Source organism: Triturus cristatus, chromosome 6 (assembly GCF_964204655.1).
Source record: "Triturus cristatus chromosome 6, aTriCri1.1, whole genome shotgun sequence".
NCBI classification, from domain to species: Eukaryota; Metazoa; Chordata; class Amphibia; order Caudata; family Salamandridae; genus Triturus; species Triturus cristatus.
The window spans coordinates 1,265,130,861-1,265,153,356 of record NC_140589.1 but is presented as its reverse complement, the minus strand read 5'-3'; the positions used below and the strand labels follow the sequence as shown (position 1 = coordinate 1,265,153,356).

General features: G+C 45.7%; 1 protein-coding gene across 2 annotated transcripts in view; it reads right to left on the bottom strand.

The window, feature by feature from the left end:
* The window catches only part of PDE10A (phosphodiesterase 10A), a 1,160,934-nt gene that overhangs the window by 566,369 nt on the left and 572,069 nt on the right, over positions 1-22,496 (bottom strand). For both annotated transcript variants that reach the window (XM_085612212.1, XM_085612213.1), the window contains exon 6: positions 10,499-10,639. In XM_085612212.1, coding sequence (XP_085468338.1) covers positions 10,499-10,639 — 141 coding nt within the window. The remainder of the gene's footprint in view (positions 1-10,498; positions 10,640-22,496) is intronic.

The window sequence follows — 22,496 nt, the reverse complement described above, 5'->3', positions numbered from 1 at the left end:
GGTGCCGAGAGCGTGGATGTGGAGGCAGCGGTCGGCACTAATGTGGAGGAAGGTCTCTTTTTCGGTGCCGGGGCTTGAGTTTGGGCACAGACGACAGGCTGACTCGATCCAGAGTGGTGGCCTGAAGGCTTAGTTGTGGACTTCTTTGCCAGGCCCGAAGGCGGGCGTGAGAAGTATTGTCTTGGTGTGCACCTGGTCCCGAAGGAGAAGGTGTCACTGAAGCCTTTGTGGGTGCGGGGGGTAGGCGTTCGGGGGTCAAAGTCACTACTTGCGACCTGCTACCCAGGTGTGATGTCCTTGAGGTCGGAGTCATCGAATTCGGAGGCGCTGACTAGGCCTTCTTCGACCTGCTCCTGTTCTGGCACATCAACACCCTCCTGGAAGATGTCGTCAGGAATGGGTGCCAACAAGCAAGCCATTGCTCTTCGAGCTCGACGATCCTGAATAGTTTTCTTGGAGCGGAAAGAGGCACAAGCTGGACAGTCTTTGGCCTCGTGCTCTGGTGAGAGGAAGAGGTTACACACCTCATGAAGATGTGTGTGTGGGAACTTCGACCCACATTGAGGACACTTCTTAAAAGGAGTCCTTTCCATGAGCCAGATGGAATGGCCTAAGTAGGCCCCAAGGCCTTTGTCGACGACCGGAATCGAGGACTTTGAAATTGAAGAGATGCGCGACGACTAGAGATCGAGACAATACCAGAGAAAGGGTGAGGATTGCGCTTCGAAAGTTGGATCAGTAACGGCACCGAAATGGAGAGCGATAAACACATCCGAGCCCGATGGCGAAAAAAACCAATCTGAAGATGGAGCCGATGCCCATGCGCACTATCATCCAAAGGAGGAGTCACCCATCTCGTGACTTCCAGAGACTTTTCCAAGACAAAAACAAGTGCAAACATCCGGGCCCAACACCAGATGGCGATCTATGCATAGTGTGTGATCTGCAGCTCATATGCCTCGAACATAAGCGTCCTGCTAGTCCAACGCTACCATTCAGTCTTGCGGGTCGAGGGCAGACAAGACCCGAGCAAGCGTCAACATCTTGAACTTCTCCTTCCGGAGGAAGCGACTGACGTCCCCGAGGTCCAAGATAGGACGCAGGCACTTTTCCTTCTTGGGAACCAGAAAGTAGTGGGACTAACAACCCCGACCTACTTGCGGGACAGGAAAGCGCTCGATGGCTCCCTTGGCCAAGAGAGCCATAACTTCCTGCTGGAGAAGGGCCAGATGATCCGCCGACATGTGGTGGTATCGTGGTGGCATGACTAGAGGGGTAGTCTCGAAGGGGAGGGACCTTCGGACCATTTGCAAAACCCACCTGTCCGATGTGATGGTGTGCCAATGGGGGAGGTGATGGCGAATCCTGCCGCCCACTGGCATTTGAGGGGCCTGAAAGGTTGGACTAGGAGAGTTTGGAGGCTGCTGCAGAGGGGAGGTTGGTGAACTGACCCGCCCGCTGGCACCCGAAACCACGCTGGTTGTTTCCACGTCTTCGGCCGCGCAAAGGTTGGGTAACTTGCTGCCGCCTGTGGCCCTGGGTGGGAAGTAGCGGGGCACTCCTTCCGTAGCCACGAAAGGGGCGAAAAGCAGACTGCGCCGGACGGGTGGAGAGGCCCAAGGACTTGGCTGTAGCCCGGGAGTCCTTGAAGCGCTCTAGGGCGTTGTCTGCTTTGTCGCCAAAAAGCTGACAGCCATCAAAGGGCATGTCCATCAAGGTGTTCTTGGCTCCTCTGAAAAGCCAGTGGACCTCCTCCAGGCGTAGCGACGAAGTGCTATCGACGTTGAAATGGTTCTGCCCAGAGTCTCGGTGGTGTCCAGCCCACAACAGATTGTAAACTTTGCTGCATCTCTCCAGGCAGCAACAGCCTGGGAGAGCACTGCCCGGGCCTCCTCGGGACACTGATGCAGCACTTGCGCCACCGTATGCCACACTGAGTGCGAATAACAGCCCAAGAGACATGCGGTGTTTACGGACCGCAGTCCTAAGCTGGCAGAAGAGAAAATGTTCTTGCCAAGGTAGTCCAGCTTCTTGGATTCCCCTTCCGGTGGAATGGTAGGGAAGGCGCTTTTGGAGGTGGAAGCTTGAACAACCAAGCTCTCAGGGATGGGGTGTTGGGAGAGGAAAGTGGGGTCGCCCAGAGCCGGGCGGTGGCATCGGGCTGTCATCCTGTCCACAGGTGCCCCTGTGTTGGGCCTGGACCAATTGACCAAAAGGACATCTGTGAGGGCCTCATTAAAAGGCAGCAAGGGCTCTGAAGAGCTCACAGCCGTTTGAAGCACCTCTGTCAGGAGGTCAGTCCTGACCGCCACCATAGGAAGCTCGAGCTTGAGAGCCTCGGCCGCCCTATGCAACACCACTGCGTATGATGCTCCCTCCTCCATAGCCACGGTAGGAGTAGACAAAATGCCAAGGTCAGGCGAGGTGTCAAGACCACTGGCACCCTCAGTTCCTCTCTCCAGTCCTGCTCAGTGTCTTAACTGGTCAGTTAAAGGGTCATTTGACCCGTCCCAGTCCTCCTCATCATCCTCTGGGTGCCATTGTTGTTGAAAGGGAACCCCAGGAGTGAACAGGGGCAAAAAAACACCCAGCGCCGGTCCGGCTCGATGTCCACATCGGGATGGAGGCCAGGGTCAACGCAGGCCGGGGAGCCGACCGGTAACGAATGCAGCAGTAGGGCTGTGAGGAGCGGCACCGGTGGAGGTGTAACAAGGTCAACCAGCACCGATCCGGATCCAGGCCTGGATCCAAGGGGGCCCTGCGGCGCCGGGGCAGCCAGCAGTGAAGACCTAGGCCCCACCAACCGAGTCTGCGGGGCACGAAGGCGCGCCGGCGGGGTTGGTCTGCCCGAAGATGGCATGCATCGCTTCGTAGAACGTACGAAGCTGGGCGGGGGTCGCTACGGGTCCCGGAAACGGAGGGAAACTCGAGAGTCGACCCTTTGGCTCCGCATGCGGAGCCGCTGGAGTGGCACCACCCACGTGACTCGTTGGATCGTCTGACCGACGAGGAGGAGTCAAAGAGTGACGATACTTCTTTGACTTCTTATGCTTCGACTTAGCTGACACGAGTGCGAAGACTCCGATGATTTCGAACTGGAATGATGGTGGCTTCACGACCGATCCCTCGACCTCCCTCTCGACCGGGACCTCGAATGGCACGAAACCGACTGTCGGCGTTCAAGCAGCTTTCGGGACCACTCCCGCAAAGCCTTCGGCACCATCGGTAAACAGTTGGAGCACGACTTGGGGTCGTGGTTGTGCTCCACGCAAAAGAGGCACACGCGGTGCGGCTCTGTCACCGACATCAGTCTGTTACAGGAACCGCAGGCCTTGAAATTGGGCATCCCTCGTGCACCTGTTCGGAGTCGGCGACTCAAACAAGAAGTCGACAAAAGTCGAGAAAAAGTTAGTCAAAAAATGACTGAGGTACTGCTCTTCCTGGATCGGTGCTGGCTGGCGTGGCAATAGAAAGAACTAACGTCAGCGCGCGAGGGCGGTGTCTAAGTAGCTGCTGCGACGTCATTCCGGCGACCCAGACGACGGATACGGAGCGGACCGACGTCACCTTCCGACGCGCAGAGGTACAGCTGACGAAAAAACTTTCCGGATCCAGTCTGACGCCTGGGGGTAATTCTAAGGTAAGGAATCTATAACTAACGTGTTTCTTTCAGATCTATAACGTAGTAGTCACGTTTGCAGAGTGGTGGACAAAGGAGGCTGAGCCTCTGACCAGCTCTCAGGAATTCTGCTGCATAGGACTTACCAGGAGGGCTTATTGGCCCCTAAAGTGAACTTCATCCCCCAACCCATAGTGTACCAGGAGGCGCGTTTGCAGAGTGGTGGAGAAAGGGGTGTGTGGCCTCCAAAGACGTCTTAGCAATCCCACTGTGTGGGACTTACTGGAGGTGTAGTTGGGCCCCCAAGGTCATCCTTGGGAGCCAACTACCGCTCCTATTACCTCCAGTAAGTCTCACAAAGCAGGCTTGCTAAGTTCTCATAGCAGGCCATGGCCCCTTTTCCCACCACTCTGCAAACGCGCTCCCTGGCGCGCTTTTGGATGGGCATTTAAGTCACCTTCGCTGCTTCCTCTTACCTCCAGTAAGCCCCACAGTGGGATTGCTGAAAGGTGGACACAGGCCACGCCCCCTTTCTCCACCACTCTGCAAACGCACCCCCTGGCATGTTCTAAGTTGTCCCCTTGCCTCCTGAGGGTCCCTGGGGGCCAACTAGCCCACCTGGTACCTCCAGTAAGCCCCACACAGCTGGATTGCGGAGTGTGTTTGAGGTCACACCCCCTTTTTACACCACTCTACAAACGTGCTGCCTGGTGCACTGCTGCTCGGGGCATGAAGTCCATTTGTGTCCTGAGGTTCTCAGGACACAAAAGGACCTCATCGCCCCACCATCATTGCGCCAAGAGGTGCGTTTGCAGAGTGGTGTAAAAAGGGGCCGTGGCCTCATACCACTCTCAGCAATCAAGCTGTGTGGCGCTTACTGGAGGTACCTGGTGGGCTAGTTGGCCTCCAGGGACCCTCAGGAGGCAAGGGGACTTAATTCCACAACTTAGAACGCACCAGGGTGCGTGTTTGTAGAGTGGTGCATGGATATGGTGGGGCCTCCAGCGAGATACGGGGGGCCTTGGGGACCCCATTCCCCAGGGCTTGAGCATTTAAAAAAAATAAAAAATTAAATGGGAATGGGCCCGCATGGCCCCCCTCCTGGGCCACTTTTGGCCCCGGGGACCCCAGCCCCCAGGGCCTGGCCATTCGATGGGACCGTGAGGGGAGCCCCAATGCCCCCACGGTCCCAGCCAGCTTCCCGCCTCCTGCGGCAGCCGGCATTGCTTTTGGGTAAGGGGAGCTACCTTTTTGCCAAATTTGGTGTAATTCCGTTCAGCAGTTCGGGCTGTAGCCATGTCTAAATTTTCCTTATGGAAATTAACACAGGGGCAGACGCGTTTTGGGACCCCCCCTTTTTTCTCGGCCCCTGCTCGACGAATCACCTGGAAACTTTCAAGACAGGAGCTGACCGGAGCGCCCCATTAGGTTTTGAAAATTTTGAGAAAAGATTGGTCAAACGGCGCCAAAGATATTGGCAAATCACAAAACGCTTTTCCTATGAAAACTAGGTCCTAACCATAACTACCCACTGGCAACCGCCAGTAGGTAAGATATATTACCTACTGGCGGTCGCCAGTAGGTAGATATAGTTAGGACCTATACTCCATACGAAATCCGCAACATTCTATTTGGAATAACGTTGGGGCCGATTGACGAATCTTTGCGAAATTCTCTAAACTTTTAGCCAGCTCCGGTCCGCTCCTATCCTATTTTACGGTGATTCGTCAAGCGGGGGCCGAGAAAAAAGGGGGTCCCAAAAAGCGTTTTCCCCATGCATTTTCCTATAGGTCCTGTTGACGCAGCTACAGCCCGAACTGCTGAACGGAATTACACCAAATTTGGCAGAGGTAGTCCTTAGTTCAGACTCGTGCCTTTTGCTGAAATGGTGTAAATCCGTTCAGTAGTTCCTGAGAAAATTAGGGTAAAAAAGTTAGTGATATCTATGGCCGAGGAGGATCCCCGCACCATCCCCACACCCAGCGCGCACCCTGCCGTGCACGAGCTGAATGCTAATTGGCTGTCAACACTCCAGATCAGGAAGTGTTGGCAGCCATCTTGTGCCTCGGTAGAACCGAGGCACAAGAAACCTAAAAAAACAAACGCGAAAAACGCGACAAGGGGGCAGGGTAGAAACAGGGAACAACTAGCCCACCAGGTACCTCCACTAAGCGCCACGGAGCTGCGTTGCATAATGTTGTAAAAAGGGGTGTGGCCTCCGAACACCTCTCTGCAACGCAGCTCCCTGGCGCATACTGGAGGTACCTGGTGGGCTAGTTGGCCGCCAGGAGACCTAAGGATTCAAGGGGGCTTAATCCCCCAACTTAAAACACCCCATGGGGCACGTTTGCACAGTGGTGAAGGTAGGGGGCGGGGCCTGAGGTGATATGTGTGCAAACACGCCCTGTGGCGTGTTTTTAAGTTGGGGAATTAATTCCTCTTCAATCCTGAGGGTCCCTGGGGACCAACTAGCCCACCAGGTACCTCCAGTAAGCGCCACGGAGCTGTGTTGCAGAGTGTTGTAAAAAGGGGCGTGGCCTCTGAAAATCTCTCTGCAATGCAGCTCTCTGGCACATACTGGAGGTACCTGGTGGGCTAGTTGGCCCCCAGGGGACCTCAGGATTGAAGAGGAATTAATTCCCCAACTTGAAACGCGCCACAGGGCGCGTTTCCACACGTCACCTCAGGCCCCGCCCCCTTCCTTCACCATTGTACAAATATTCCTCTATAATCAGCCGAACTACGAATTCCGATTTACTCACCTGTAATCAGGAGAGAACCCAGTGCTGCATCTTTTAGCCCAGCACTGACCCTGAAAAGTAATTCTAAGCGTACTTACCAGTAACTTGTATTTCCTTCCATAAGAATCCATTGGGTGGTTTTCAGCAGAAAAGTTTCTAAGTGTCCATTTTTGAAACGTACAAATATTCCTGTAAAATCAGCCGAACTACGAATTCCGATTTACTCACCTGTAATCAGGAGAGAACCCAGTGCTGAATCTTTTAGCCCAGCACTGACCCTGAAAAGTAATTCTAAGCGTACTTACCAGTAACTTGTATTTCCTTCCATAAGAATCCATTGTGTGGTTTTCAGCAGAAAAGTTTCTAAGTGTCTATTTTCACAAACTAAGAATATTCCTAAAAAATAGTCTGTATGACTTAAACACATTCTTTCAACTGTTTACAGGAGGTTGGCCAGTGCTGGATCCAGGATCCACCACTGAGTAAGAAAAAGTAACGATAACACTACTTACCTGCTAAGTGAATTTTCTGCCATAGGATAACATTAGTGATTCTATGTGAAACATTTTCTAAGTGTCAACTTTTAAAATACAATAATATTCCTTAAAAATAACTACTGTAACCAAAACGCTTTTACTCAACTGTTTACAGGAGATGTCCAAGGACTGAATCTAGGATCCCGTCCTGTGGTTAGAAAAGTAATCCATAAAGTAACTAATTGCATTTGACTAGAAATTCACATTGAGCTCAATGTTGGATTGTGTTTGAAATTGTGTTGCCCATTGCAACAACTGTAACTACTGTACTTAAAAGTCTATTGCCTATTTGCAAAGTATTTAAACCAAAGTAATTCATTCTGAGAAAGTATATTATGTATTGTAATGTATAATGTAATTAAAAAAATAAAATATCTAAAAATAAACAGTTTACAAAATGTAGCAAATCGGTTTCAAAATAATCAGTATAACAATTAATACATTAAAAATTGTCATTTACAAAACCTTAGAAATTCACTGAAAAAACAATAGGTTTTAGGGGTGTTATAGTTAGCTGGACATTTCACTCGAACAAAACCATTGAAATTCCTCCGATATAGTTAGTTGTACTAACTACATCTCGCGTGCCCGCAATCCACTGCTGATGATGTCACATATTACATCATTCATGACATGGTCAGTGACATCACTGATGACATCTCAAATGACATCACTGATGACATCACTGATGCAATCATCCACGTGACAATCAGATACACCTCATCATACACTAGTATAACCTTTCATCACTCACTGTAAAATAGAGAGTGCCAGATTTAAAACCATTGACACACCAATACAAGTTGCTAAACACCCACTTAGTGATTCCTGGATCTATACACACAACTAATCACTTACCTATAGATTCACTCATACATACTGTCAATGATCAATAGAACACTATCACTTCTACACCTATATTGATATTACACACCAGCACACATCCTAATCACTTATGAAGTCATCCTACTCACTTATGCAAACAATGGATCATACTTACTTTTACTTAGCTATACACTTATAAAAACACCACTTAATCTATTCATATAGATAATACCTCATACTTAGTGTGTTATAAAAACACTATTACAAGTATACAGTTATCCATACAGTCACTCATACAATCACTGAGTCTTATGTATACTTATTTATATACAACAACTGACATATAGACTGGCTTTTATTTTCCTAGTTTGTTGGACATGTACCATTGAGACATATATTGGCTCATCACCACACCCATAAAGATATTCACTCACCCAAACAACAGTTATAACATGTAGTTTTAACTTCATATACCTACTGAATCAACTATTCACACATCTTTGGGCAATCACACCCCCCCACGAACCACACACACATTCACTCTCCCATACAAATACTCAGTTAACTAATCAATAAATAATATAGACTTTCACATAGCTAGTAACCAACTGGAGAAGCAGTTAACACAACAACTGACAAAGTGATACAGTCGATCACACTGCTACTAAATCCTCCACCCAGATATTTATATTTATATATCCACTCATTCTTCAATGCAAATTGCTATATATATATAATAAATATTTAAGTAACGAACAAAACCGCATTCACTGGATGATGTCATCAGTGATGTCATTTGAGATGTCATCAGTGATGTCACTGACCAGGTCATGAATGATGTAATATGCGACATCATCAGCAGTGGATTGCGGGCACGCGAGATGTAGTTAGTACAACTAACTATATCGGAGGAATTTCAATGGTTTTGTTCGAGTGAAATGTCCAGCCAACTATAACACCCCTAAAACCTATTGTTTTTTCAGTGAATTTCTAAGGTTTTTTAAATGCTAATTCCTAACTATAGCAGGCCTGAAACCTATGGTTTTTTCAGTGAATATATCTATATACACACACACACACCCACACCCACACACACACACACCCACACACATACATGTGTTTTATTAATGCTCCAGGGTCCCTACACGAGGGTGGGACTATTCAGTGCCTATGAGTTTCCCCTGGAAGAGAACTTGATGATTCCTCAAATAGAAGAAAAAATATAAAGAATGGATATTTGTTTTGAAAAATGTCTCCATGGAACAAATCTGAAATTAGATGTTTGGCTTTGTTAGACTTCATAGTCACAACTATAGAAATAGTCACCAACAAGCTGGACGAGAAAAAGTACATTATCATTTGGGAAACAAGAACCGTCCAACAGACAAAATTAATTGTATTTAAAACAGATCCATAAGGACCAGATCTAGGTCACATTTTCAGGATGTCCACTGACGGCGCCAACACATTATTTTAGATTCACTGTATGTAATATCTTGTGTGGCTACCCTGAACAACTGGCACAGATCCAGTCAACTAGAATAAACAACCTCTTCACAAGGACTCATTTTTTCTCATTTGTGCCCCTGTTGCAAAACACAAGTTTGCACGTGTAGATTAAATCTGAAATATTTGAATCTATTTTTAAATTCTGCCAGCTTTTGCCCCTAATAAGAAAGTGCAATTTTAGAAGAATAATCTTCACATAGTGACAGAAAAAATTATTTACAGCCATCTTAGGTTTGGGGTTAGGATTAATCAAGTGTGTAGGAGTTATGGTGGGATGTCATGAAAAATTAATGGAATACCTACAAACTATTAAATTTGGGTGTATTCATAAACATTTCAGGCCATCACCAGACTTGTGCAGCTACACCTTAAAACAGCTGGCCTGTTACCCAGCCCAAAGGGGGTGAATGACAAACTGATTTCTTGAAATAAAAGCAAAAACATTTTTCCACCATATTTACTCATGCAGACATTTCACCTAGTGGAAAATCAGCATGAGTAAACTTGGGCTAGTGGGAATAACTTCTAATGAGTTCTATAAATCCACATAAAAGCCAGAAACATACTGTAAACAGAGGAAAATCTATAGAAGTTTATTTCACATTTTTTAAGAAGTGTTTGATGAATTAGGCCCACCCTCATGCGATAGAGAGTAGAAAAGCCTAGACAGTCAGAGGACTTGTAGGGTCCATTTGTTGGCACAAGGGCAAAACCAAACTACTACCTCTAACTTCATCAACAGAAAAACGATTAGTGTTTCAAGATCCTTACCAAATTAGGGAGCTGGAAATTCTAAGTTTGTTGCTTTACAAAGTGCCCTCTGAAGGAGAACTATCCTTTTGTCCCTGGAGTTTTTTTAACCTTCTCCAATTCAGGTGATCTCTTTCTTATCAGACAAACAGATTGCAAATTTCAGGTGCGACATTATCAAAAGGATAATCTTTCAAGTACATGCGAATATGGGATCAAGTTTTAGTTTGGCTACAGACTGTAGCAAGAACCACTCATATTTGGTTAAAAATAGGTCAATTGTAGTATATATCCCGTACAGCCCATAACAGAAAAGAATTGGTTTTCAGAATACTTCTACTAATGGCAATATACTATGAAACAAACACTACATTAATAAAGTACACAAAAAATGCGAATTTATTCCAAACTGTACATTTGGTTACATACTAAAGAATTGAAATATACATCTTATCTAATATAACTAACCCAACCAGCATTAGTTAGCAGGTTTTCCTTAAAAGCACAATGCAATTTACCCCCAGAATATCTTCTACTAACAGAGTGTTTCTGGATTTGGCTACATGTGCAGATATTGTAGTGCCATATGCGACAGGCCCGGCAGGAATGAGACGCGACTGTCCTTCCTTTATTCCTGTTGGTGTGAACAAACAAAGACTCTAAAAAAGAAAAAGGACAAAGTCAAATTTAGAAAATATATATATATGAATGTGATTGTATTTACTGTAAATAAAAAACATAAGTAAGAATATGTGAATAAACATAAAACCACAAAATCAACTTTTTTTTAATGGAAACCCTTATTTTATTTGTAAAGAGCCAATATAGTTGTAGTTAGTGACTCGCTAAGCTCCAATGGTTTCAACGAAAGCTGGAAACACAGGGTTTTCATTACAATAACAATTCTTAGTAGGAAGTTACACAACTAATACAGCCCTCTCTTTGGGTGCCCGTAGGTAACTTTTCACATGATAAGATCAACTTGTGGCTTTGTAAGGAAGGATAACTAGAAAGAGCCTTGCAGAAAAACCTATCTTATCAGCTCCAAAAAGTTGCCCATTTTCTCATGGCTGTATCCCAATCATGATGATGTGGAGCAAAGCACCTCTTGTATACTTGCTCAAATCTCAATGGACATAGGGATCATGATTGGTTATGCACCTGATGGACCAATAAGTAGCTCAATAGGTGTAAACTGCAGCATCAAAGAAGCATTGAGGCCCCTCGTGAGGAATAGAGTGAGGAGCTTACTGCACCCACATTAACTGACCTGCATTTGGAAAAAGTTTAACTGTGACTCCACCCCAAGCCCCTCACCTAACTGAAGACAACCCTACTGAATAATCAATATTAGCCAGCATTTTCCTGGGTCCTTTGGCTGTGTGTAACTGAATTCCTCCTTATGTCCCTGAAACTGCCAAGCCAATCCACCCAAAGTGTCCTGCAGCTTTGGGCTGAAGATATAGGTATCCCCCTCCACTCAGAGCTTCTCCACACCAGCAAATCTAATTCAGGTTGACCTAGCTGTGAAGGTCTCTGGCCTTGTGGAGCCTTCTTTCAATACAGCCCACTGTCTTGACCCACAGGAAGATTTCAAGCTCCAATAAAAAAAAAAAACAATCTGAGGTAAACACATCTTGCACAGGTGAAGTCACCAAACGTGTCTGACCAGCAAGGACTCACCTGAGAATCAAATTTGATTTTTGCACCAAAACCAATCATTTCACCGGGAACTTGTCCAATGACTAATGTCATGGAGCCCTCCTCGGATACAGTCAGCTGCCTTGCCCCGCTGAAGCATCTAGACTACCAGACAAACGACTAAATCCTAAGGTAAAACCTTTAACTGGGTCGAACATGGTGGTGTATCCGACCCATACTCCATTTGGTTGGACAGAAATCAAGCCTACGTCCTGGTCTACCGCCACCATTGACTAACTTTGACTCTTTTTGCCATTATTTTTACTTCAAACTTCAGAAATTCATATCTCCAGTTCCCAGAATTCAAATTTTGTCATCTATGTGCCACTTGAGTTTGATGTCACTTTGATCATTACATTTAATTCTATTTTTCTAAATTGAAAAGGTATTTTTACTTAACTGTTTTGGTTATTCTACATGGTTTACATATTTTACAGGATGTAAAAAGATAGTGACCTTATTATTTATAGAGTACCTTCCACCCCAATTAATTATTCACTTTCTCACACCTAGTTTTGTTTTCCTTTTCCTGTTTTACTTTTGAAAAGTAATTTTCTAAAAAATGCACCGGAATCGAAATTTAACAAGCATGGTCTGGGACGGATAGAAACCTAAATTTCAAGCTACATGAATAAAGGAACATCTTACTGGCAATGGATCTGTATGAAGGTGTATAGTCTTGAAATGCACAAAACAAATAAAGAGGATTAATAAAAAGTCTACAACCCATATGTACCAATACAATAGCAACCACTAGTTATAGGCATGAACAGATAAAAGTAGCATAGCTGCTGCATTATTCCTGCAGCTAGAAAGCAGTAAGCTGCCTGACTTCGATTTTCCTGGAATATATTTAGCACCCGATAGCCCCCTACCTCAAGACCCTCACACATGGCTCCTACTGATTGAGTGAACCTTCTTATCGTATCTTTTGTGACCAATTCCTTATCCAAAGGGGCTTGCCCGACTCCCCCGCCATATCCTTTAGAGTTTCCTTTCCCCAGCCATTTTTCACCCTATCTTAATGACATTTTGCCCTAATTAAATGTTTTATTTATTTTTCCTTTTGACCTCTTGTGTGTGCATTGATCCCTAGCACATCTACTTCCATAGAAATTGACATAGGATTTTCTAACCCTACTCAAAAACAAAAATGGAAAAAAGACTTCCCAGATTCTCTATGCAGTAGCTTCCACTTCTGCCTCCAAAAGGGCAGCCATCATGGGAGAGGCCACGACCTTGCTCTCGCTTGCTCTCCCCTATCTACATTACACTGCATGGAACCATCCCATTTCAACAAGCTTAACTCCCTACTGTTCACTGCAGGAAATTTGCTCAGAATAAACTACTTTTCTAACCTAACCAAAAAGCTATTAAAATCTTAACACATAAAATTCACAACCTAATTAAAGAAACTCTTATCACAGACTCCTACTTCTGTTACAACTAGGGTTCTATACTGAATGACTTAATCTTATTTACCAATCGGTGTGCTCAGTGGATTAAAGTGTTATCTTCTTAACTCAACACCATCACCAACAAGAAAATTCCACACGTCATCAACTCAATATTGCGCTCTCGCCTTTGTACAATATGGAAGCCACCATCTATAACGGCACCGTGCTCATTAAATCTTCAGGTTTGCACTCTGGAACTCTTTGTCGATCTCTTCTTCTTCATGAAGAACAAGTTAGACATGGCTACTGCCCCTTACAACTCCCCTCTGACGTGACAACCTCATCTCTCTCACTTCCATTCCCCTCTTCCCACCTCTTTCCCCTGGCGGACACCCACACATCCACGGGTATAATTGCAGTCCATCATTCCCCTTCTTCTACTGATAATGCTGGCACTGCCTTACGAATACAACACTCCAACACCACTCCTTTGCAACCTTCTGAAAAATCCTGCACCAACACTCCAATCAACCAAAACAGTATATACACCACTCACTATCAACCAGCAATTATCAAGACTCGGATTGTGGACCCTACAAAGGTTTTGCTACCATTCCCCCCCTGCTATCCTGACTCTGCTAGATCCTCATATCACACTGCTTCCACCAGTCAGGAACCCATTAGAAGTTGCTACACTAACTCTACGCATGATACCATAAAATCTGCACTACAACTTTTAGAGTGGACATCCTTAAACTAGTGCATATCACCTCCAACCTGGAACATAATTGATCCTTACTTAAAACTCACCTCTAGAATCACAACAACCCAACTCCCAAATGCCACACTGCTGCTCGCTCTGCCAGTACATGGGTCCCACAGCCTAGCTGGAGTTGCATACTGAATCCTGACTATTCCTCCCGACCCAATAGGCTAGTCAGACAGCTATCAAATAATAATATCCTCTACCTCCTCGCCACTTATAGTCGTGTTCCAACTGACCACGTTATGCCTGCTGGAAGAATTCAGGCATTTATCACTCACCCTTTCTGGTATTCCCATCCTAACTCTAGGTACATTAATAAAACGGACCTTAAAAAAGTACCCAGGTCCCATACTTCTACTAATACCACCTGAACATTCCTTATATACATGTTACTCAATTGTTGCTCAGCTGTGAAACATGTGGCTGACATAGCTGATCTTATACTTAATCTGGACATCCTTATACTCACTGAAACTTGGTTGAACGAATCCTCATCCCCAATTCTTGACATACTAGTGCTTCCCAATCATGACATCAGACTGGACCATTCAGGCCGTTCCTGGGGTGGCCTAGCCTGTTTCTACAGGTCCAAGCTATCTATGAAACAAACACATTCTCTATCACTCCCTCTTGACAGTACCTTAGGATCAACATCACCAACAATGACAAATCAATGTGCTCCCTTCACACAATTCATCACCCTCCCGTAGATAACCACACATTCATCAAATAGATCATCGAGATCATCTCCTACCATAACGAAGAGCGTAACAACCAGATTTTTCCTGGCGAATTCAACGTTCATTGGAAAAACCCCAGTGACCTTTTTATGAACAGTTTCAAATGCTGCCTGCAGGACCTCGGCCTTATACAAGCCTGCAACACCCCTACCCATAACAAAAGGGCCACCTTATATTTAATCTAAGCAAAAGAGAAAACCATACAAATGTAATCTAGCCTACCTTGCGCCTGGACTGACCACCATTGCATCACCATCTTCATAGCTGAAAGGGCAGTTATCTCTAGGGCCCACCTGTGAAAGCCAAACATTGGGTCAGAGACACCCACAACATAAACCCATTCACGCTGATTGCTATTAGTTACTGTAACATGCTCTCTCCCTCCAACATGTATGACACTCATGACTTCACGGATCACATCATCACTCCATGTGAAAAAATCATGAATGTCGTTGCCTGCAAACAACTAAAGAGAGTCCTATTCAAAAGATCCAATCCTTGGTTCTACTGTAACCTTAACAAGAAAGGCCAATGCCTAAGACTTGCTGAAAGAGCATGGATGCAACATCAAACTTCTATGACAAATAAGTACATTACAAAACTTCAAAGCAGCATTCTTTCAAAATCAACTTGATTCGGCAATAAAATCGACCAAAAAAACTTCTAGAAATTGTCAAACCAAATGAACCGAAAAAGCAATGCCCCATCCACAGACAACAAAACCCTACATAATTGCGAAACTATTGCCTTCGTTGCTGAGAAAACCTTGACACCCCCCCCCCCCCCCCCCCAACACCCCACCCCTCATGATCAGGACGAATGCCTGAGAAGCCCTCCCCAAAATCTGAGAACAATGCAGCCTGGTCTAGCTTTAAAAAATTTGATGAAAGCGAGATCCCGAAACTTCTAAATTATCGAAATACTGCAAACACTTCAACAATCTACTTCCCTCCAAACTCCTTAATGAGTCCATTCACCTCCTACTCCCGTGACAGACTAGGATTATCAATGCCTCACTTACCCAATGCTTCATACCTGACTGCCTAAAAAGTGGCCAGGTTACTCCTATCTTCAAAACAATCAACCGTGGCCAGTCTGAGCCAAAAAACTACAACTCTAACTCCAACATCCCATCTTTGTGCACCTACAGCTTTGCAGTCACATTGAGCAATTCCAACTCCACGACCAATGTCTATCTGGTATCAGACAGGGCCATAGCGCCAAAACTGCCCTGGTCCACATTGTCGACAATGCTCTATGCCCACTCGATCAGAATGAATCTTGCTTACTAATAATACTTGACCCGTCAGCTGCGTTTCACATGGTCAATCATGTAAACCTTATGAACATATTAGAAAGCAGGATTGGTCTCTCCGGTACGTGTTAAAATGGTTTGCCTCATTCATTCAAAAAAGATCTCAGCTTGTTGCAATCAACCGTGCTCTTTCTGATCAGGAGCCAGTTACGCTAGGTGTCCCCCAAGGTTCTACTCTCTACAAGGATCTTCCAGAAGCACAAGTGCCCCACTACTTAAGCCACATAAAACACAACAAAAAGAAAACATGCAATAGATCCTCTTCCTGACGTGCCCCTAAAATCTGGAACTCTCTAACTCCAGAAAGCAGGTGCAACCCTTCCACTTCCACCTTCAAAAAAGAAGCAAAACTTCTGCTATCCAACAAATTCCTCTCACATTGAGGCCATACTTCCTCCTCCTCGCGTGTGTCGCTTAACTGACGTTCTATTTTATTACACCTTTGTCCACACCACCAAGATCTGCACGGTTCCGTTTTGCCACCATCTACACACCGCCCGAAGAGCTGCTGTATTTTGCCCATGAGAGTATTTACAAATGACTGTGTTCCTGTATTTCTTTTTACTATTTGCTTATGTAACTATTGCCTACATGACCAATACCATGTATATTGCTTATCGATTTCTTCTTGAATCGAGCTCTGTCACCCAAAATGGTCTTGTTCATGCTATATAAAATTATAAATGTAATAAAAATAAATTAAATATAAGAGGCTTCTGTTCAAGGATTTTCAAAAAGCTTTAGAATCCCCTCTCACCAAATTTGCAGTCAAAAATACAACTAAAAATGGACAAAACTGGTTCAGTGTTTTGGGGGAAAATAAAAGAAAATGTGTTCGCTTTGGTGCATGCACAAACTAGGTTTCACTGGATTTTATGACAGAACCTTAATTTCATTTTATAACTCATAATGGTTCTTGACTTGGATAAAAGTTGAGAGGGGACCAGTGTGCAATCACTAATGTGACTAATGCTCTGACGCTCCAGGAACTCTACATGTAGATTTGGAAGCTTGATATATATATTTGAGAAATATTTCGGAGCTTTAGATGTACATTTTTGGCAGTCAAGAAAAAAAAAGCTTTTTCATTTAGTGTTTTGAGTAAGGAAGGCCACAATGAGTTTAAGTATTTACCAATTGCTATGGAAAGGGATGGTCAACAAATTTTATATTTATATTTTCTAAAAACATTACACAAAGAAGTAAAGAAAAGACTAGAAAATAGATTTGCTAAAGTCACTTACATAGCTATGAGTAGATATAAGAGAATGGGTGAAACTGCAGGTGGATTTGTCCCAAGGATATGAGAATTATCCATCAAGTGGCAGCTTGGTACGAGGACAGATTAGTTAACCCGTGATCAATTAACTGTCCAATGTAGGAGCAAAAAAATGCAAGAAAGACTTTGGAAGCCAAAGAATTCTCATCTTAAGGACAATATTGAAAAAGCAAAGGCAACAGAGTAGTCAGATTTATGTATGAAAGAGACCGAAAAAGGGAAAATAAGAGAAGGGAAAAGTCTCTAGTGCGGTTCAAGAAGATCCAGAGGTACTCCGTGCCAGCAGGGGATGTCCTAAAGGTAAAAGAAAAATCACATCTAACAATAGAGATGTGTCTGTGTCATAACAAGTTGAGAAGACTTATACTAGATGCAGTAGTAATTTTCATAATGCAGACTTCAAAATTGCTTCGCCATCGGAAATGAGTGCAGATTATGTGGATGCAAGGGTCATTTTGGGGGCATGTGCAAGAATGGGTTTAAATCCAAGATAAAGAAACAAAGACAATGCTGGCTTGCACAGTAGACCAAAAGCAGAGTTTAAAATTAAGTGGAGAAAAGTCCATCTAATGGTAGAGTCAAGCTCTTTATATACAATCATACCTAAAGAAATGTTTATGAAAGAGTGGGCGGGAGTTCATCTAGCTCCAAAAATATAAATCCAGGTGGTTATCAGGAAAACAAAACTGATATAATTTGTTACATGCCAACAAGAAATTTAGTTTCAGGAAAAATATGTTGAGGGAAAGGTATATGATGCCGGGAGTGCTCCTTTCTATTCTACAGGTCTTGTAAAGTGCATTGCTACCGGAGGCCTGCCAGCAGTAGAAGAGGTCCTCCTAAAGGCAGTTTACCGACCAGACTAAGAAGTAAAAAATCTATTTTTTACGGCCTTACGTAGGGACAACTCATTGGACAGCTGGCATAACTCTGGGGAAAGGGAATTCCAGAGGCAGGAGGCATGATGGCCTCCCCAACGAGATCGTCGAACTACGGGACTTGCAGCAGGTAGACAGAGAAAGATCTAAGTGACCTACCAAGAATTTACAGGTAGCTAGCGATTTTAACAGAGTAGGATCTCCCCTAAGACAAGCCCTATGCAAGATGCAGAGGGCCTTAAATTGAACATGCTGCTCCACTGGCAGCAAGTGGAGAGCTTTCAATGCCTTGGACAGCGACATTCTGAGTGATCTTAAGCCTGTTGCTTCAACAGGAGATCCTACCGAAGGGGCAACCTAATCAAAGGTCTAATGCTCATCCTCAGGAGATTGGGATACCAAGGTATCTGTGCCCAATCCAGACCCACAAGGATGACTTGGGCCTCGTCCATCCTGACCTTCTTCAGGACTTGAGGCAGGAGTGGTATAGGTGGGGAGGCTTAGAGGAATCTTGAGACCAATTTGAGATGAAATGCGTCTCCGAACAAAAGCCCCTTTGGAAACTTCAATGGCCAGAAGGGCTGATATTGCATGTTCTTGGCAGTGGCAAATAGATCCAACCAAGGTTGTCCCAAGTCACGGAGGAGACCTTGAAATGTCTCCAGACAGAGATGACATTTGTGATACACAAGGCATCGATGGATGAGTTTGTCCGCCCTAAAATTCAGAGAGACTCCCCAGGAGTTGTACGACCAGGAAAATGTCCTGACGTTCCAACCATCTCCAGAAACGCAGGGCTTCTTGACAGGCTCCTTGATCTCACCCCTACTTCCCCAACCTGCTTGCTGCAATACCACGTACAGGTGGTGTTGTCCATTAACACCTGAAGCAACCTCACCTTGCTGGAAAATAGAAAGGCTTTCAATGCCAGTCCTCTGATCTCCAACTCTCCCAGATGGCCACTCCAACCCAGTAGAGATGCATCTGTGACCACTGTGAGGTCTGGGTGGGGAAGGAAGAGGCATCTGGCACTGACCCAATTGCAGTTCGTCATCCACCACTACAGGTCTTTTGCAGTTCCCTTTGATATCTGCACCAGGTCAGAGATTACCCTGATGCTGCACCCACTGGGATTTCAGGTCTCACTGCAGAGCCAGCCATTGCTAGCTGGCGTGCTTTACCAGTAGAATGCAGGAGGTCATGAGAACCAGCAGCCTCAGATCCAGTCTTGCCGAAATCTAGGATAGAGGCTAAATAATAGCCTGAATATACTGGAATTATGTTCTGGAGGGTAGGCGCAGAACTGCACTGTGTCCAGAATGGCTGCGATGAAAGGGGGCATTTGAGAGGGAGTAAGATGTGACTATGGCATGTTTATAGCTAACCCCAGCGAATACAGGAGGCCCAAGGTAGTCTGGAGGTGAGTGACTACTGCCTGGGGCGAGCCCGCTTTCAACAGCCAGTCCTCGAGGTGGTGGAAGACTGGAATGCCTAAGCTCTGCAGATGGGGTGCCACCACCGCCATCAACTTTGTGAAAACCTTTGGGGTGCTGCTAAGGCCAAAAGGGAGCACAGTGAATTGAAAATGCTCTTGGCCCACCAGGAACCTCAGGTAACGCATGTGGGCCGGCGGGACGGGTATATAGAAAATGTGTACTGCAAGTCCATAACTACTGTCCAGTCTCCAGGGCAGACAGGACAAGAACTATCATGAGCATTTAGAATTTCTTGAGGAAGTAGTTGAGAGGGCGTAGGTCTAGAATAGGGTGGATGGAGGTCTCCGTCCTTCTTCATCACCAGAATGTAGCAGGAATACCAACAGCCTATTTCTGATGTCGGCACCCTCTCGATAGCTCCTTTGGCAGAACAGTCTGTACTCTCTGATGCAACAGGGAGAGGCAGTCCTCCGTCAGCCGATCTGAAGATGGTGACATGGGCAGCAGGTTGAATGGAAGGCGTAACCCAGATGAACAATTTGGAGTACCCAGTTGTCTGAGTTGATAGACTAATATTGGGGCAGGTGGTGCTGGATCCTGATGCTGACTGGTTGCCCATCAGACTTTGGAGGCTGAAGCTGCTTAACGGGATATCCGGGCAGATCTCTGGCCTGGTGTCCCACAAGACTTGTAGGAACTTTGTCCGCACCGTAAAAGGGCTAAGGAGTCTGCTGGCCATGTGACTGGGTGGAAAAATAAGCGGCGGGTAGCCCCTACCATAGCCACAGAAGGGGCAACAGGCAGACTCAACCAAGCAGTGGCCTTGCTGTCCTTAATGCGCTTGAGTGGCTTCTCGTCAAACAGGCAAGTGCCATCAAAGGGAGTGTCCATATATACCTAGCGAAGCTGTCATATCCAGCACAGTGTGTACCTTGAACTTTGCTGTGTCTGTCCATCGGCAACAGACTGGGTCAGGAGGTCTCTGGCCTCCTTCGTGACTATGCGTATCACTTCCCAGCAGTGGAGTCCCAGACTGTGTGGGACTACTGGTCCAAGAGGCACGTGGTGTTCACAGACTGCAGTGCAAGGCTGGTGGAAGAGAGAATCCTCTTGCTAAAGGTGTCCAGCCTCTTGGATTCCCTTTCCGGTGGTGTGGTAGGAAACATGCCAGGGTTAAGCTTGGAGGATGAGGTCTGGATCACCAGGTACTCTGGGGTAGGGTGCTGGGTAAGGAAAGGTGGGTCCCCAGGGACAGGGCGATGGCAGTAAGCAATGGTCCTTTGCACTGAAGCGCCTGTGCAGGGCTTGGCCCAGACCCCAAGCAGGACATCAGTGAGTGCTTTTTTAAAGTAAAGAAGAGGTTCCTTGGGGATTATCCAGGGTTGAAGGACCTTTGTGAAGACGTTAGTCTTGACTGCCACAAGGGCAGTTTAATGTCCAGGAAATCAGCCATCTTCCCCACCACCTTGCCGAATGAAGCCTCTTCCTTCATTGCCACACCAGGAGGTTACACATAAGGATTTTCAGATCCGACCCAACTGTAATCTCCACAGAGCATGTTAGTAGATGGAGGGGCTGTTTCGAACTGGATGTTACGGGTCTGGTCAGTGCTGGAGCCTAAGTCGGATGACACTGGCCCCTCTCTGCATCAGAGTCGGGTATAATGATGAGGTCTGAGCTGCCGAGTGGTGGTGGTGCTGCTGGGAACGGCGCCACTGGAACGAACTCCAGGAATGGCCATGGAATCACAACCAGTTTGAATACGGCTTCAGGAATAGCTCTAAAGAGGCCAACTGCCATCAAGGGCGGACCCACAAGCAGAAAAACAGTTGGGGCAGGTCTCGAACTCATGGAGCCCTAAGGCACTTCAAAGTGGTCAGCCCATGCAAATACGAGGTGCATGGCCTCAAAATTCTTTAAGATGGGCAGAAGTCACTCTGGAAAACTCTAGGATGCGTGGAGCGGAAACAGACTCCGTAACTGAAGTGTGGAGTGGGACCTAGATTTGTGGAGATGTTTCCCCGCTGAGTATGATAACTTGGACTGGCGCTGCAAAGTCAAAGAGCATTTTGACTTTTTCTGGTGGGACTTACCAGACGACATTTTGGACCTGCGGGAATGACAGTGCACCTGGGACCTTCCTCGCAACTGGGACCTGGAGTGGTGCGACACCATTCTGTGTCAGAAAACCAGGAGCTTCAGAGCATGCTCCAAGCCTGCCTTGGGGTTAATCTCTCATTGTGCCCAGCTCCAGGCACCACAAGCAAACCAGGTATGGATCTGTCAGATATCTGCCTGTGACAGGATAGAAACGGTTTAAACCCCACAATTGTTTAAGGGGACATCCCTAACGTACACTGGGAGCTGCGCTCAAAGATAATTGACAAAAAGTTGAACAAGGAAGTCCAAAATTGAACTGAAGTTGTTCTCTCCGGATCTGCGCTGATGGTGCAAAAAGAAAATAACTGATGTTATTGAGCTGTGGTAGGGCTTATATAGGCACTATGCACATAAATTCTGACGCAGAGGAAGCGGAACAAATCAATACCACCTACCAGTGCGCACAGGTACTGCTCAAGATTTTCCGGCTCCAGTTGGGAAATATTGTAAGGTAAGGAATCTTTGGCTAGAAGACTATCAGATCTAGTATCACTAAAGAAATTCAATTTGATGTGATGGAAGCGAGGAAAACTAATACGAAGATGTCAAGGGCATGGATGAAGGTATTATGGTGTCAGGAAGACTGTGTTGAATAGTGTGGTGGTAGTGATAGTAAAGTTAAGGTAGGTGACTTTGAAACAGGAAAAGGGTTGCAGCAGTTTCATGTTGCTGAATGATAGTGAGGTTTTGGACAAACGTGTCGAAAGAGAGTCACTTCAGTGCGAGGCATCAAGGTCTCAATGATGGCAGAGGTGATGGTCTTTCAGACGGAGCCACTAGAGACAATGAACTAGTTGAATTAAGAAGGGGATTTACGGGAACATCGAGGTCTTGCACACAACCT